The following is a 14725-nucleotide window of genomic DNA, read 5'->3' as shown; positions in this document are numbered from 1 at the left end:
TAGCCGGAGGTTGTTGGAATGGCTGTTCGTACTGCGCCCTTCCGGTAAATAAGCTCCCTGGCCACAGCCCATCACGGTTAGCCAATTATGCTGTGTTGGGATTTACCACAACTACGCAAGGGCTCGAGATTGAAACGGATTCATAAAATAGCGCCGCCTTCTAAGGGACACCAATCCTACTCTCGCTGGGCCAACGCATTGTTCCGACTGCAGGTATTGTGTTGCTCAGTGCGACAAGACGTTCGAATACACATAGAGCAGCATACGTGGCAAGGAGAGAACAGTTGCAAAGGTTGACTTGATACGTCTTGTCATTTCGGAGTTCGGTGTGAAGCGCTGCTGCCACACCATGATTTCTGATCCACATTAGCTGCCGGAGTTCGATAGGCAGAGCCCGCACTATCGGGCAAGATGCAGTCGTCATAAATGGGAGCTCTGGCTTGGTTTCCATGCATAACAAGAAAGACCACTGTTGCTTAGATCATTGGCGGCACTGAGATTGTCCAGGTCATACAAAGACACCACTCTCACGATGAGTCCATTGAGGCGGATAACTGCCCTGCTCGGAGCATCAGTATCGGCTGCGGCTTGGCAACTGCCCCGCAACAACATCCCTCCAGAAGCCCTGGGTTATCCTCAAAGAAGTGGACAGCATCCGTTGGCCTGGGCGCCCATTCACGACGATGACGTTGACATCGTGACCGGCTCGCAGTTTCACGGTCTGAAGACCTTCGGCAACCTGCCGTATGTCAACTGCTTCTCGGATGAGGAGGCACAACAGCAAGATGCCAAGTACGACATCGCCATCCTCGGGGCGCCGTTCGACACAAGCACAACCGGCCGGCCAGGAGCTCGATTCGGTCCCCAGGGAATCAGAATCGGCAGCCAGCGCATCTTTCCGGGCGGATACAGCATCTATACCGGGGAGAGCCCTCTGCAATCATGGGCCAAGATCGTGGACACAGGCGACGTGCAGACAACATGGCTTGACAACACTGTCGCGCTGCGCCAGCTAGACAAGGCGCACAAGGTGGTGTCCAGCCGGCCGGCCGCCAACGCGAGCGTGTCCCGTACGCCGCGTATTCTCACCCTGGGCGGCGACCATACGACGACGCTGAGCGCGCTGCGCTCAGCCCACGACAAGTGGGGTGACATATCAGTCGTGCACTTTGACAGCCATATTGATACTTGGGACCCGGCCGTGCTGGGCGGCGGCCTGTCCGACTACGCGGGCGTCAACCACGGCACGTTCCTGCACATTGCCCACGAGGAGGGCCTCATCCGGAACACGTCCATCCACGCCGGCATCCGCGCCCCCGTCATGCGCCGGAAGGGCGACCTGCGCAATGACGTGCGCTGCGGGTTCGATATGATCACCGCTCGAGCTATCGACAAGGCTGGCGTGGACGGGGTGGTCGCACAGATCAAGGAGCGTGTTGGTGACTCGAACGTCTATATCAGCGTCGATATCGACGTCCTGGACCCGGCCTATGCCCCGGCTACTGGGACGGCTGAGCCGGGCGGATGGACGAGCCGCGAATTGCTGACAATTCTCGACGGCCTGAGCGGGCTGAAAGTCATTGGTGCGGATGTTGTGGAGGTTGCGCCGATCTATGACAACCCAGGCGAGACGACTGTGTTGGCTGCTGCTGAGGTCGGGCTGTCACTGCTTACGCTGATGGTTTACCAGCCAGTGGAGTCCAGGGCTGATAAAGAGGCATTGAAGAAGATCAGGAAGGTGGAGTAGGCGGGATATTGCGTCCTAGTTCGTCAAAGTTCTAGAAATTCGCTATTGAGAGCGGAAAGGAATACACTTCCGTGCATACGAAAGACGATAATTGGAGCCACTCTTACCGTCTCCTAGGCCATGTGCGACGATAGACGTCGTGGGAGAAAGGAACCAACAAATACCATGGCCAATAAATCATCACTCTTGGAAGAATTGTTCGCCAAGTGACACGACATATCAACTCATAGTGCAGACCGGGGAAAAGCGTGGTAGCAATGCGAATGACATTCGGAACGCGCGAAACCTTTGCAACCATGTGAAATGTTATGAAGACCCTCTTTGATATGAAGATGAAGTGAATCGATTCCCAAGCCGCCACATGCCATCTGGGCCCCAACCATCTCGAGCTCTACCGGCCCTGAGGGCTGGGCTATTTCTGAAAGCTGCAAAGTACCCACCATCATCCACTCCGACCATGCGCTTGAGAGCTTTGGCAAGCTTCTGGCGTCGTCTAGAAGTAGCTCAGCCCGCTCCAGCCCAATACACCCTCCAGCTCGGACCTCACCTCTTCTGACCCCGAGTACCCAACACGCCCAGCGATCTCCGCTCTCCTGCCGCTTGCCAACTCCATCCACCTCGCCAACACCACACCATCGACGATGTTACGGCCCCCTCCTGCATCAACACCAGGTCCCATGCTAGCCTTGGTTTGTGTTGCTGAGGGTGGCATGCGGTAAGCCTTGGGATTGAGGCCGGCGGGGTGGGGCAGCGTATTGATGAGCTGTGACATGAGTGACGAGAGACGCCGATAAGAAGTCTCAGATACAGATATGAGTGTAGCTAGGGATCCGGTGGGTGATGCAAATAGGATAGTGTGGGGAGAAATGGTATTCGCTGCGATGCCGTTGGTGAGGTGCCCATTCTCTTGTGGCTGAGAGTTGGGAAGAGGCACTCGTGGTAGCAGCATTGACTTGACAGGCACGTGTGCTCCCACGTTAAATGATGTTCGGTGTAGAAGCAGGTGACCTTGAAGGGATTTTGGATCTGTCGCCTTGTAAGCAAATAATCGTGACTGGCACATGAATGGGGTCAAGACTTACGCTCGGGATCGAATTGGAAAATATGGATATTCCCATCCACGTCAACAGCCAAGATGAAGAGATCCTTGCCATCTGGCACGAATTCACAGTTCAAGACCTCCAACTTCGTATTGCTTTTGCCAAAGAGCATCATCTTGTATGGTTCTTCGGTGTAGCCCGTGAACCACACTCCTTTGAAGGCATCTGACATCGCCAGGAGGCCTGTGCTTGGGATCTCCTTGACGCTCGTGACGTAGTTGCTCATGTCCATGAATGCCACTGGAAGAAGTGACCCGTCTTCCTTCAGGCCACGTACAGTACACTTCTGGCCGTGCACAACCAGGACGAAACCCTGCGTCCCAACGCCTGAGATCGCTGTTACACCACCCCTAGGTATGTCTTCTTTGGCGACGAGCTTGAACCTTTTGTCTGTCTCTGGTCGGCCTGGTTCAGGGATGACTGTAGCGACATCGTAGACATGTATTCGGCCGCGAATCGGAAGATCCTCGCCTCGCGAGATGGCAGTGCCAACGACGATAAGCTCACTGCGCTCGTGGGTTGTTTCGGAAATTTCCAAGTTTAGAGCCTTGACGCAGGTGATAATCTCGCACGGCTCCATCTCGACCTCGTCGATGACGGTCCAAGTATGCGGTGTGATGAGCTTCAAAGCACCGCGCTCAGCTATAGGCTTGAATGTGATCTTCTCCTTCATCCACGTCGGAGCTTGTTGGGGGTTGCTGTCCTCGTCTTTGGGCAGCTCGAATTCCTCTTCAACATTGCAACCGATGGCGTACACCTCAGCCCGAGAGTTGAACGCTACCGAGTCTGTGTCGACGCCCAAAGAGACCTTCTGAAGTGACATTCCTATCTCCGAAAATGTGCAGTCGTTGGGCAGTTGTGTGACACGAGACATACCTTCCGAATCTGCGTATATGAAACCTCTCTCACAGCCCTCTGTGTGGAAGGAGCTCAGGGTCCTGACGCCAGTGCCTTGAATCCCAACCACTTTCGGCGTCGACTTCGAGGACTTGATGATAAAGCTGGGTGAGGAACCAGGAAGAAAGACAGTGCTATAGCCTCCAACATTTTCGAGGGCCCGTAGTGGCATTCTCCGAAACTCGTCTGTCGTATCATCGTCATCTGTAGGCTCTTCAACGCTCTTCGCAAGAGACGAATTTGGTACTTTTCGGAAGAACAAGGAGCTTGTCAGATCATTTGTGGTTGATTTGGCATTTTTGTGTGGCTCGTAGATCGTGACGTCGTCATTTACATGGCGGAGCTTTTCAAGTAAGTCAGGACACGCAACATACGAGAGAAAGAAGGTCTGGACTCACTATCAGGTGGGGTGCTTTGGACGTTGTGTCTCCTAGATCTGCTACAAGGATCTCGGTAACAGTCTCCTTCGCAGCGCCCCTCCGAACAACCCACTCTGGTGTCAATATTGGAGGTATATAGCACAGTCCCTCAGTGCTGTACACTGGCGTGGATAAGTCGGGCAGAGCATATATCTAGATGACGTTAAATCAACCCTTCACAAATGACATGGCATGATAATTACCTGGAATGAGCCGGCCGCACTGAGCAAGAACATGAAAATCCGTTTTTGTCCCTTTTCTTCTGGTGCGTTACCAAATCTGCCCGTAGTATCGGCGTATAGGCAGCCAGAAGCCCATTTCGTCGACTTGAGCTTGCCGTCCGTCTTCTCAATTTCCTCCAGCTCGTCGTCTGAGCTCATCTCTGCAATGAGCGCACTCGAGTCGTCCCTTATGAGGAGCAAATACGGATCACAAATACTCGCACTCAGGACCCTGGGCTCGGCACCCGTTTCCTCATCCTCCATAGGGAGAATCATAGCCAAGCCAAGGTCTGCAAACGATGTCAGCGAATATTTTTCAAAATCGTCTTGAGCTTGTCCGCTAGGAGCCAATTATCTCACCTCCATCATAGATGCGGACTTCTGACTTTAATACTTGTATGATCCGCCGATGGTTTGCCATCATTCCAGCCTCGACGGTAAAACCTGCTGCCGGCTCGAATTCGGTCCCCGTCAACGACTCGAAACCAGCGGCGGTCAGAGCATAGACGTCTGAAGTCTCATAATTGTCTAGATCGACTTTCGCCACAATCATGAATCGGTCGTACTGTGCGGACGGATCATAGTCATTCCCTACGGCTGGGCCGCCCTTTTCTGCTTGTAAAGATTTTGGCACGGGCTTTTGTGCGTTCATGGTCCATACTCCCCGGGCTTCTGGGAACTCAAACCGACCAACGACCTTGGGCTGTATTTCGCGATTCATTATTGCCAATGACCCGGCTTGCCCAGTCCCTACGGCTGCCACAAGCTGCAGATTACTCCGCACCCCAGATAAGTTCTGCTCTTCTTCCTCGTCGCTGGGGAAGGATGCTTTTCCGTATGTGATGTCTCGAATTGGTGCGATACTCGTAAGCTTGTCGTGAATTCTGAAAACCATCTCGCCCCCTTTCGATGCAGCAGCGCCATTTGTGATCTGGGTGACTGCCGGAGTCTCTGCGTAGAGATCATCCTCATCTTCAAAATCCTCGTCTTCCAGATCTTCCAATTCCAAAGATGTGTCCTGGGGCCGTGGTTTCCTCCTTGACGCCTGACCTTGTTTGCGAGTCCAACCGAGAACGACTGAGTCTCCTTCTTCACTGGCCGCAAAGATTGTATTCCTGCCCAATCGACTGAGGCAAGAAACCCGATATGGTATGATGGCGCCCCCTGATTCGGGACTGACAAGCTTGAGCAGAAGGCCAGACACTCTACGTCCGTCCACCTGGAAGTCCAGTGTTGCCAGGCGACCATCAGACAAGACAAGAAGCATCTGCCCTGTTTCTGGTGAAATGAAATCAAGGGAGCATCCTTCGAGACGCAGTCCAAGGTAAGACTGGTCGTTGAGAGTGAAATCTGTGCACTGCTTCGTGAAGGGGTTCACCCCCACCCCGTTTGTTGCGCCTGACTGATCTATGTGGACCAGCTCATTAGCCCCGACGAGGAGGGCACCACCAACAGGAGCAGGTACAGCAATGACCTTGAACAGATCTTGGGGCAGCCCGCCAACTGACAAGATGGGAGTATGGGACTCTTGTTGAATGTCTAGATTGAACACCATGAAGGAAAGATGGTCCTTCCGACCCACTGCAGCTGATGGAGCCAGCTTCGAGGATAAAATGCCAAATGTTGGCTCTCTATACTCGTGCAGAAAGGCGAGATCAATGGGATGAATCAGGTTGGGATCGAGACGGGAGGTTCGAAGGACAAATGACGGTGAATACGGGGTGTCTTCTATGTTGCTAATGCCATTTACAACCGCCGAGGGCAGATCTTGTTTCACCGGTCTTGGGCCATCAAGTTCCTCATCCCAGTCATCCATTGCAATGTCTTCCTCATCAGCCTGTTTGAAAGGCAAGATGGCGAGGTTTCTGGAGCCAAACTTCAGGGCGGCACACCTGCTCCCAGGATCCGCAGCCAGGAAGTTGACGCAATCACTCAGCGGGGGTGCCCAGGGGCTTCCTTGGAGGTCCTCCTGTTCATAGTAATGGATTGAAATGGTTGTCAAGTCGTGTCGCTCCGGGTCCCATTCCAGCAGACTCAACTTGGCGTCTTTGAACAGGACGAGCAGTGCTTCGCCTCCTGACACGGTGTTCTTCGTCTTGATTCTTGCCAGCCCCGTTATCGTGCCAGACAAAGAGACCTCGGCGACTAGGATGAGCTTTGTATTGTGCGCGCGATCGGATTTCTGGAAAGCAGCATCGCCGCCGAGGAACGACGACTCGAGTCCATCGTCGTCGTTGATTCGACTGTCGTAGTGGGCGTTTGGCTTGGTCGAGTGCAGGCTCGAGGCCTGTGGAACGTCGATTTCGGATGTGATGGTCCTGGTCTCGAATATTTGGAGTACTGAAGCTTTTGCGACGACGAGGTTGCTGCTTTGCGCCGAGAGTAAAGGGAGGGCGATCGAGTGGGAGACAGCCGTCGGAGGCGTCAGTTCTGAGTAGCACTGCATTTCGGCTCTCGACTGGTCATATTATACGAGATCCAGCTGTCGACGGCATGGAGTTCTCAGTCGGTTGTGATCTTCTAATATCTAGAAGTTGGGCGATAGACAATGTTTGGCATGAAGCCTGGGCTTGTGGAAACAAATGTAAGATGCGATTTGAAGATGCTCTCTGCCGGTTCAATTGGAAACAGCTGAGGTGCCTGCCGCGGTGAGTCGTCTGATCCCTGCACCTACCTACCCCTGTCTGTTCGCCAGACATGGAAGGGTCTTGGTGGCCCAAGCTCCCTGTTTCTGGTGGTGCAGTGACGTCTCCATGACCCGGGCAACCTCTGGAAGGAGGAGCTACCGAGCAACTGACGACGCTGGAATGCCATAACTTGCACGATCGGCACGACTCCTTTCTTCGACTTTTGTTTACTTCTTTCTTCCTCTTCTACCACTTCATGTCTGCTCCAAAGATCTCTTCAACTGATTGTTCCAGGAACTAAGAATACCTCCAACATGGCTTCTGCAGGCTACCTGCAGGTCAGCCTGATCTGGGTCGCCTATGCGATCGCAGTCGTCCTCGCCCTTATCGCAGCCGTAATCACGACTCTTACCTGGCAAGCCCCTCGAGAACGATCCATTATTGTCACAATCGTCGCCATCATCAGCATAACCTCTCTCCTTGCGACCGTCCTGCTGCTGCCAGTCGATATTGCCCTGGTCTCTGCGACGACGTCGAACTCGCTCGGTGCGAAGAAGGACTGGGCCAGCCCCAAGCGGGTGGAGAACATCCTCTTCACACTCAAAGTCGTCTACTACTCGCTGTACAGCTTCGACGCTCTCTTGTGCCTAGTGATCATTCCATTTTCATACTTTTGGTACGAGGAATACGACGAGGTCGAGGAGGAAGAGGGCACACGGGGCGTTGGGGCCAAGCTCTGGGGTGCCTTCAAGTATACGCTGGGATTCATCGTTCTCGTGGTCATTCTCTTCCTCATTGGGTTCTTCGTCCCGGCCGCCGGCAACAAGGAAGACCGGCACTTGGACCTCGACTACTTCAAGAATCTTTTGGCAGAGAACAATGGCGAGAAGGCTTTGACATTTGGACTTGGATTGTTGGTGACACTTGGTACACTGTTGTACGTTTTGTACACAGGTGCTGGCCTGGCGCTCCTACCAGTGTCCCTTATCAAGTCTGCCCCCTCCATCTCGGCTCCTCAGCTGTCGGAGACGACAGAATCGCAGCTGGAAAGTAACAGGGAGCGGCAGAGACAGCTTGAGTTGCGCAACACCGGTCGTCCAGATGGCCTGCCCCCTAAGGATCAGCGAGAGATGGATATACTGATCCGGGAAGAACAGACGTTGGTACGCCGCCAAAGGCTTGCTTCCGAAGCCCGTGGTGAGGGGCAGAGCTGGATTTACCGGGCTTGGCTTAAGACTGAGGCTGTCTTTCGTCCTCTCAAGTTGATCGGTGGTATTCTACTACTTCTTCTGGCCGTCTTGGTCTGGGTTTCCATGCTCATCACTGGCATCGACAAGGCGGCAAACTCTATCTGCAAGTCGCGCTGCGGTTACATCCTCGGCCACATAAACGTCTTCCAGCCCATCAACTGGCTCTTCGTCAAAACTGCCAACGCATTCCCTGTCGACTACATCCTGATGGCCCTCCTCATATTATTCTTTTTCACGAGCTCCATCAGCGGCATCGCGGCGGTCGGCATCCGATTTCTCTGGATCCGTATCTTCCAAATCAAGAGGGGCCGAACCACGCCACAGGCCCTCCTGATCGCCACCGTCATGTTGGCGCTCATCATCCTCGCCATCAACTACTCCATCTTTGCCATGGTGGCACCCGAGTACTCCACATTCGGCACCCAGCTGTACTGTGACAACCCACCTCGCCACCTTGGTGAGCAGCCCGATTGCAGTGACCACAAGGAACTCATCAAGCCTTGCTCCGAGCTCGACGATAGTCAGGCCGCCAAAGCAGTGTGTACGCCTTCGGTGATGTCGACATTCCTCAATCGCGTGACGCTCAATTGGCCGGTCTTTGGCGCCGTGGATTACTGGGCGCAATTTGCGTTTCTGGGCATATTCCTCATTGTCTTTATCACGTCTCTGTTCCGAGCGCCCAAGCTAGACCTGGCAGAGATCGACGATGAAGCCGAGGCAGACGAGGAGGAAGGTCTTTTGGCAAGCACAGGCCGCCGCTTTGGCGCCACTTGGCAAGATATCACGGGCCGTTCCAGGGGCCAGGATTCTGGCAACAACAGGAACGGCGCCGGCTCTGGTTACGGAACGAACTAGGGGTTGATTATGAGGAGGCCGGGTTGGTATCTGCGGTCGTATTGGTATTCGCGCCGGGCTCGTTCACTGTTGGAGCGCGACGACTAGATTGCATGACAAAACACAAAAGGCACGGTACGGTGGTAGGCGCAAACGCGAAGGGAAATTCTACGAATTCATGGGTAACACGAAAGGTGGCACTGGCATGAATTGCTTGCTTTTGGGGTTGTTTGTATTTTATTGTATTAGTTTGTACTGTTGAGCGCGCCGAGGAAAGGACAAGCAACGTTTGCATATTGGTATACCTCGGTTTGTCATTACGGTGGAGACATAAGGACTCGCAGTAGTGCATGAAATTCTTCATTTCATGAATTGCTGTCCGGAGGACAGAATGCAAATCTGCTTCTAATCGGAGCGTGCGCTTTTCTTTAAGCATTTTTGGTCTGTGTACAGTGATCGAAGCCACTGCAGCCTAAAAGACAACTCGCCAATGTCCGAAGCCTGATCCAACCGGGCTTGCATCCGTGTTCAGTCACAAGATGCCATGCATACAGTCTGCAGCACCGCTCGGGTGGCAGTGACTCATCAAGGTGTATCAAGGGCGGGAGCTTATATCTATACTGAGTACAATCTAGTAATTTAATTTCCTCAGGAATTAGAATCTGGTGCAGTATCCAGAATCATGTGATATTAGGCAGCCTTACCTGCCTGCAGTAGTCAAGGCTTCCATTTCAACCGCCTGTTCCCTAAAGCCAATAAACTGTGAGATTAAGCCTTTGATTCAGCAATGCTTCGTCAACCTGCTTCGTCATATACTGTATCACGAAGTCATCAAACTCGCCAAGTCGGCGATCAGCAGTCAGAGGAGCCTCCCGCACTGCTCTTTTGCGCATAAAACCTTCGACCAACACCTTCGCAGGAACCCAAGCATTCACCCGGGCCGTATTTGCGAAGTAATAACAAGGAAATTTCATGATGGACACGAATCCCCGACCCGGTCGATTTGCTTTGGATGAGTCTGCTGAGTTCAAGCATGTCTCCGCGCCACTCATCACTGCGATCCGTCGAGACCAGATGCCCGAAGACCTGCGCGATGCTTTTCTTCCTAGAGATGTTATTCTCTTTTGTGAGCCCAGCCATAACCGCGCATTTTCCGCACTAAAGCGAGCCCAGGCTCGCCGGGAATGTGCCCCTCTCAACTCGAAATGCCCATGGTGCATGACTGACGAAGTCTGCGGGGGACTGGTTTTGATCCTTGTGGCCTTGGTCTGTCTAAGAGTCGTCTCTATCCAGCACAACGAGACTTTCACGCTCCACGTTTTCGAATATACCATGGCTGTGTTGTGGGCAATGCTCGTAGTATTGACGCTGGTTGTCGTGCGCCTTCGCTACGGTACCAAGGCGTACAACGGCGTTACATATCGTTGCTCCCAGGGCATCAAGCTCCACTGCGTCTACAATCTGGTCCGCCGCATACTTAGCCCGAGCTCGTTAATCTTACTCCAGCAGGCAAGGCTCAACTTCCGATCGTTCTGCCGCTATTACCAATTCTTCATCAATGGGCAGATCGGCGGACCGGCTGATCAAGAAGTTGACAGCTGCGTTCGACAACACGCCGCCGAAGGCACGCTTTCGCGCACTGGCCTCATTGAGGATGGTTCCCGTGCGCTGCTTGGATTGGCGCCATGTCAAGACATCTTCTCTGATTTCCGGTGTGGTTGCTCTCAGCTACGGGTCGTTTATCGAACTTATCGAGATTGGAAGAGGTGGAGACTGGCTGGTATGGTGTACGAACGACTTCAGTCGCGAGAGGGCACGTCTTTACGACATATAGATGTGGATGATCACAACTATGTGAATCCTCTGGAAAGACTCGTGGGCAGTGGCAGTCATAAGTGGTTGATGGTCGATCCGCACGTTTTCTCCTCAAAGCTTCCTTCACAACCGCGAACAACCCACGCATAGCAATCTACAAGCTCAAGCTCGGGTGTCCGCTTCACGGCCATTGGAATACATGTGAAAGTAGAATAGAAGAGGAGTTATAAAAAATGGCAATCTCTTAGGGAATAACATCCGGTGGCATAACCTCCTGTGGGAAAAAGTTCCTGTCGATTAACTTTCTATGTGGGGAAGTAAAGAAGCCACAAAGGGGGGGGGGGGGGGTTTGCAGTGACTTGTTGCAATATTTGAGAGTGTAGCGATGCTTTTCCAATAGTTTATGTGACGAGCATCTTCTGTGGTAATCATGACATGCTGAACCAGAACATCAATTGTTTGATCGAGTATTGGGACTGGCCGAGATTGGCGAAACCTTATTCGTGGACCGAGAGCTTGCCATCGGCCTCTTTGTCAAAGAGCCGACTGACTCGGATCCCTACAATGCCAACGCACGTAGGAATATCTAAGTAGGTATTGATAAAGCCAGGGAACAAATATTTTGCAGACCCTCCAGGCCTGGCCAGTTCCAGCCTGAGCAAGTACGCTAGGGGGTTGTCACCAATCCAACCTTCCATGGATGCTAAGTCAGCCTATATGTCAATTAATGAGAAGTCTGTTATCAGTCGTGAAATCTCACACTCGACATCAGAAGCTGGCCATCACTTAAAATTTACGGCCCGGGGTCCTATCCACACGCTTTCGAGCGACCTGGGAGGTGGAGGATTAGGGCAGGGCCAAGGTCCAGACTACACTTCACTGCTAGTTATGTTACTGGTGGAAGCTGAGACGAGACAAGCCGACTAGTGGGATTCAAAGAACATAGAGTAAGAAATCGTCATGGGCGGATGATGGCAGAGTATACTCCAAAGAGATCGAGTGCAAATCACTTGGATGTGAGTTGTGTATCTCTCTTGAACGTAGGAAGTAGTAGCGAGTCACTGAGCTATACAATTTGAATGCTATTGTCTTTTCTTGGGCAGCCGTTGCGGAGAACAAACGCTAGATTGTAAGTGAATGGGAAGTTTTGAAGAAAGACAGCGCACCCGGACCGGGAAACAGAACGAACAATAGCATTGTAGTCTGGACAACAGCACTAATGATCTTCTGGAAACAATGCCATTGTTCAGGACTATCTGCCCCCAGATAGAAGCACAGCCGCATTAGTATAAATATTAGCTTCAAGTCGCTTCTCAATCATTTTCAGCTATCAAGTTCCCTCATTGCTGTTGTCAAACTCAGAACTAACCAGCGCAGAGAACGAGCATCACTAACCTGACAAGTCAACAAAATTGTTCGGAAACACGATTAACCTCCATCATGTCTGCATCGATGGCCATCACGACTCAGGCTACGCCATCTCCCATTCCCTCCAAAGGAGGTTCCCCAGACAACACTCGATCGCAGGCCGAGAAAACAGCAGCCTATGTGCTGTCTGCCTGCGCTCTGACCTTGTTCCTCTTCATCGCCTCTCAATGGTTTCCAGTTTGCTGGGCAAAGCTCAAGAGGCCACGCAGCGCACCGGATGACATCGGACTGGAACTTGGGACTCTAGACCCTCTACAGTCGCAGGCACAGCCTGGCGGACCTGTTTCTCCCAAGAAGCCGCCGCCGGCCCATGTTGCTAGGGGACACACGGCCCGTCCTCCTACGCCAGAGCCGCGGCCACGGCCGCATCTGCAACAGCCTAGCCAGGCCACGCCTGGACACTCGTCCGGGCCAACAGGCGGGTACATGGGCGACCCGTGTTTCTGCTGTGCCTTTTAAGCTGGTGGGATACTTTATTTTGCCGTATCGTTGTTTGCTAACATGGAATTGCCTTGCTGCCTGTCTTTTGTCTTTGTTTGATATTTCAGTCTTTGCCAGATTTCGAAATTTTGCTCTTGCTTGTTAAATTTCTAAGTACAGTGTCTAATGACAAATGCCGGCAACATAGCTTTAGGTTTCTCAGCAATGAAATAGAATTATTAAAACACATGGTATGAGTATTGTTTCACAAATAGCAAGCATTTCGAAATCCTCACCCTCTTTCAGAAAATCACATTGCCGAGGACGGCTAATGTAACGCAAAAATCAGACTTTTGTAGCCGGAACACTTTATCGAATGTATGCAATTAAGGAGACTCAAATATATATGAATGGAGAAGTACTTCGAAGATCGGATTGATGAATACTCGGATGAAACGGATCCTTCTCGTCGTTTGAGAGATCTAGACTCGCAGTTTTGGAACCGCTCTTTCTGCTCATTGGTCTACTCTGGCTGGACAGCATCATCGAGTGTCTACTGGCCCCATCAAAAAAAATCCCCTCAAATTCCAGTCGCACTGAATCACTTTGCAATACGAGTCCGTGCCAGAACTGTTGCTTAATTAACGCCTATGACTCTATCAATTATGGTCCATCAGGCGCATTTATCGCGACTGATGTGAGGACTACCGAGGACCCTCCTCACTCCTCTGGGATAGCCCTGGCTTTCGCCGCACACTTCCAACATGGATCTCCATCCTTCGTCTTTTCGTCGGCCACTGAGACTTCTGTAATATCTCCACAGTCGCCCCATTTCAGCTTCGCGTCGCCTCTGACCTTGTCGCACTCATCCCCGTTGCGTCTCACGTCGGAAATAAGGACGGTGTTGCACTTCCCACACCTCTTGTTGAATTTCTTGCGCTCGCACATAGTTGCTATGTGCCGTGAATGACGTTGAGGCGAAGCTGGATGGTCCTTGTGGGAAGGGATTATTCCTCTCTTGATCGATGTCGTTCGCGCGATGGCAGTCTTCGAGCCCCCGATACCGTCCTTCGCGCGACTGGTGTGACGGTCGTCGCGATGTGTGTGGTCTTGTATATGCGGCTTTGTGTGCGCGCGCGTGTGTTCGTGCCGTATTGAGGGTCACAAAGCCTCGGCCTTGCGAGAGATGCTGGAGATACTTATATCGAAGAAAAGAATGGTGACTGAGAAATCTAGCGTAGAGATCCATGAGTAACATCCGTCTAGAAACGGGGACGAGCTGCGTACGCAAGTCACTCATTGATGTTACCAAGCTGTCCTGGCTGCTCGATCAACTTTTCCCACAATTACCGAGTTGGGCCAGCTTGTGCATTTTTCCCAGAACGTCAGTTCACGGAGTAATGTGAGACATAATGAATGAGTGATGTTGCTCTCTCAAATAGCATATGGATCCACACATCCGGGCTTACCTTGTGCTTGTCAGCAGCTTGTGCTTAAGAGAGCCAATGGAGTTGTGCACCGAAAGCCGCATATCTCAGGCAGGATTCGATTAATGCATCAGTTGGTGTTAGAAGAAGGATTCGACACAGCAGTTCACCGGTAATTGAGTCGGCGTTATTGACTGGGCACACAATGCGCCGCCTCCCAAAGTGGCAGAACGCAGGAATCAAATCAAAACTAGTTGTTTCGTGCTCAAGCAACATCTCACCCTCCTTTTTCTTCTTTTTTTCTTTTTTCCTTTTTCCTTTTCTTCACCAGCGGGTCCTGAACAAGGGGGGAACAGATGAGACAGGCGCCATTCAGGACTGCGGCTTTTTTCCTATGTGAACAGGTCTCTATACCAGTATCACGACTGCCGGGCACGAAGTCAAGGCGCGAGAGTTGCTCGCTCTGACAGGCATTGTAGGCAGTATTGAACCTGAGCAGGCAGAAAACCAAGGAGGATTTGGGCCAATTTACACTCAAAT

At 52.1% G+C, this 14725-nt stretch overlaps 6 protein-coding genes across 6 annotated transcripts; 4 read left to right on the top strand and 2 right to left on the bottom strand.

Annotated features, from left to right (window-relative positions):
- Nucleotides 1–532: 532 nt before the first annotated feature.
- J7T55_002942 (rginase family protein) lies at nt 533–1747 on the top strand (the record flags this gene model as incomplete). Its single annotated transcript, XM_053138068.1, has 1 exon — nt 533–1747. One exon carries the CDS (start codon nt 533–535, stop codon nt 1745–1747), a length of 1215 nt encoding a protein of 404 aa, XP_052998810.1.
- A 493-nt stretch (nt 1748–2240) lies between these two features.
- Nucleotides 2241–6830, bottom strand: J7T55_002941 (uncharacterized protein; the record flags this gene model as incomplete). Its single annotated transcript, XM_053138067.1, has 5 exons — nt 2241–2773; nt 2830–4087; nt 4143–4237; nt 4387–4674; nt 4745–6830. The coding sequence occupies 5 exons, from the start codon at nt 6828–6830 to the stop codon at nt 2241–2243; spliced, it is 4260 nt and encodes a 1419-aa protein (XP_052998809.1).
- Nucleotides 6831–7325: 495 nt separating this feature from the next.
- Nucleotides 7326–9116, top strand: J7T55_002940 (lysosomal cobalamin transporter; the record flags this gene model as incomplete). The annotated part of the gene is made up of 1 exon (XM_053138066.1): nt 7326–9116. The coding sequence occupies one exon, from the start codon at nt 7326–7328 to the stop codon at nt 9114–9116; it is 1791 nt and encodes a 596-aa protein (XP_052998808.1).
- A 954-nt stretch (nt 9117–10070) lies between these two features.
- J7T55_002939 (uncharacterized protein) lies at nt 10071–11060 on the top strand (the record flags this gene model as incomplete). The annotated part of the gene is made up of 1 exon (XM_053138065.1): nt 10071–11060. The coding sequence occupies one exon, from the start codon at nt 10071–10073 to the stop codon at nt 11058–11060; it is 990 nt and encodes a 329-aa protein (XP_052998807.1).
- Nucleotides 11061–12350: 1290 nt separating this feature from the next.
- J7T55_002938 (uncharacterized protein) lies at nt 12351–12797 on the top strand (the record flags this gene model as incomplete). The annotated part of the gene is made up of 1 exon (XM_053138064.1): nt 12351–12797. The coding sequence occupies one exon, from the start codon at nt 12351–12353 to the stop codon at nt 12795–12797; it is 447 nt and encodes a 148-aa protein (XP_052998806.1).
- A 681-nt stretch (nt 12798–13478) lies between these two features.
- Nucleotides 13479–13706, bottom strand: J7T55_002937 (uncharacterized protein; the record flags this gene model as incomplete). The annotated part of the gene is made up of 1 exon (XM_053138063.1): nt 13479–13706. One exon carries the CDS (start codon nt 13704–13706, stop codon nt 13479–13481), a length of 228 nt encoding a protein of 75 aa, XP_052998805.1.
- Nucleotides 13707–14725: the final 1019 nt, after the last annotated feature.

Source organism: Diaporthe amygdali (genome assembly GCF_026229845.1).
Source record: "Diaporthe amygdali strain CAA958 chromosome Unknown NODE_3_length_2959817_cov_65_330692, whole genome shotgun sequence".
Lineage (NCBI taxonomy): Eukaryota > Fungi > Ascomycota > Sordariomycetes > Diaporthales > Diaporthaceae > Diaporthe > Diaporthe amygdali.
Note: the sequence above shows the minus strand (reverse complement) of the source record. Positions and strands in the feature narration are given on the sequence as shown.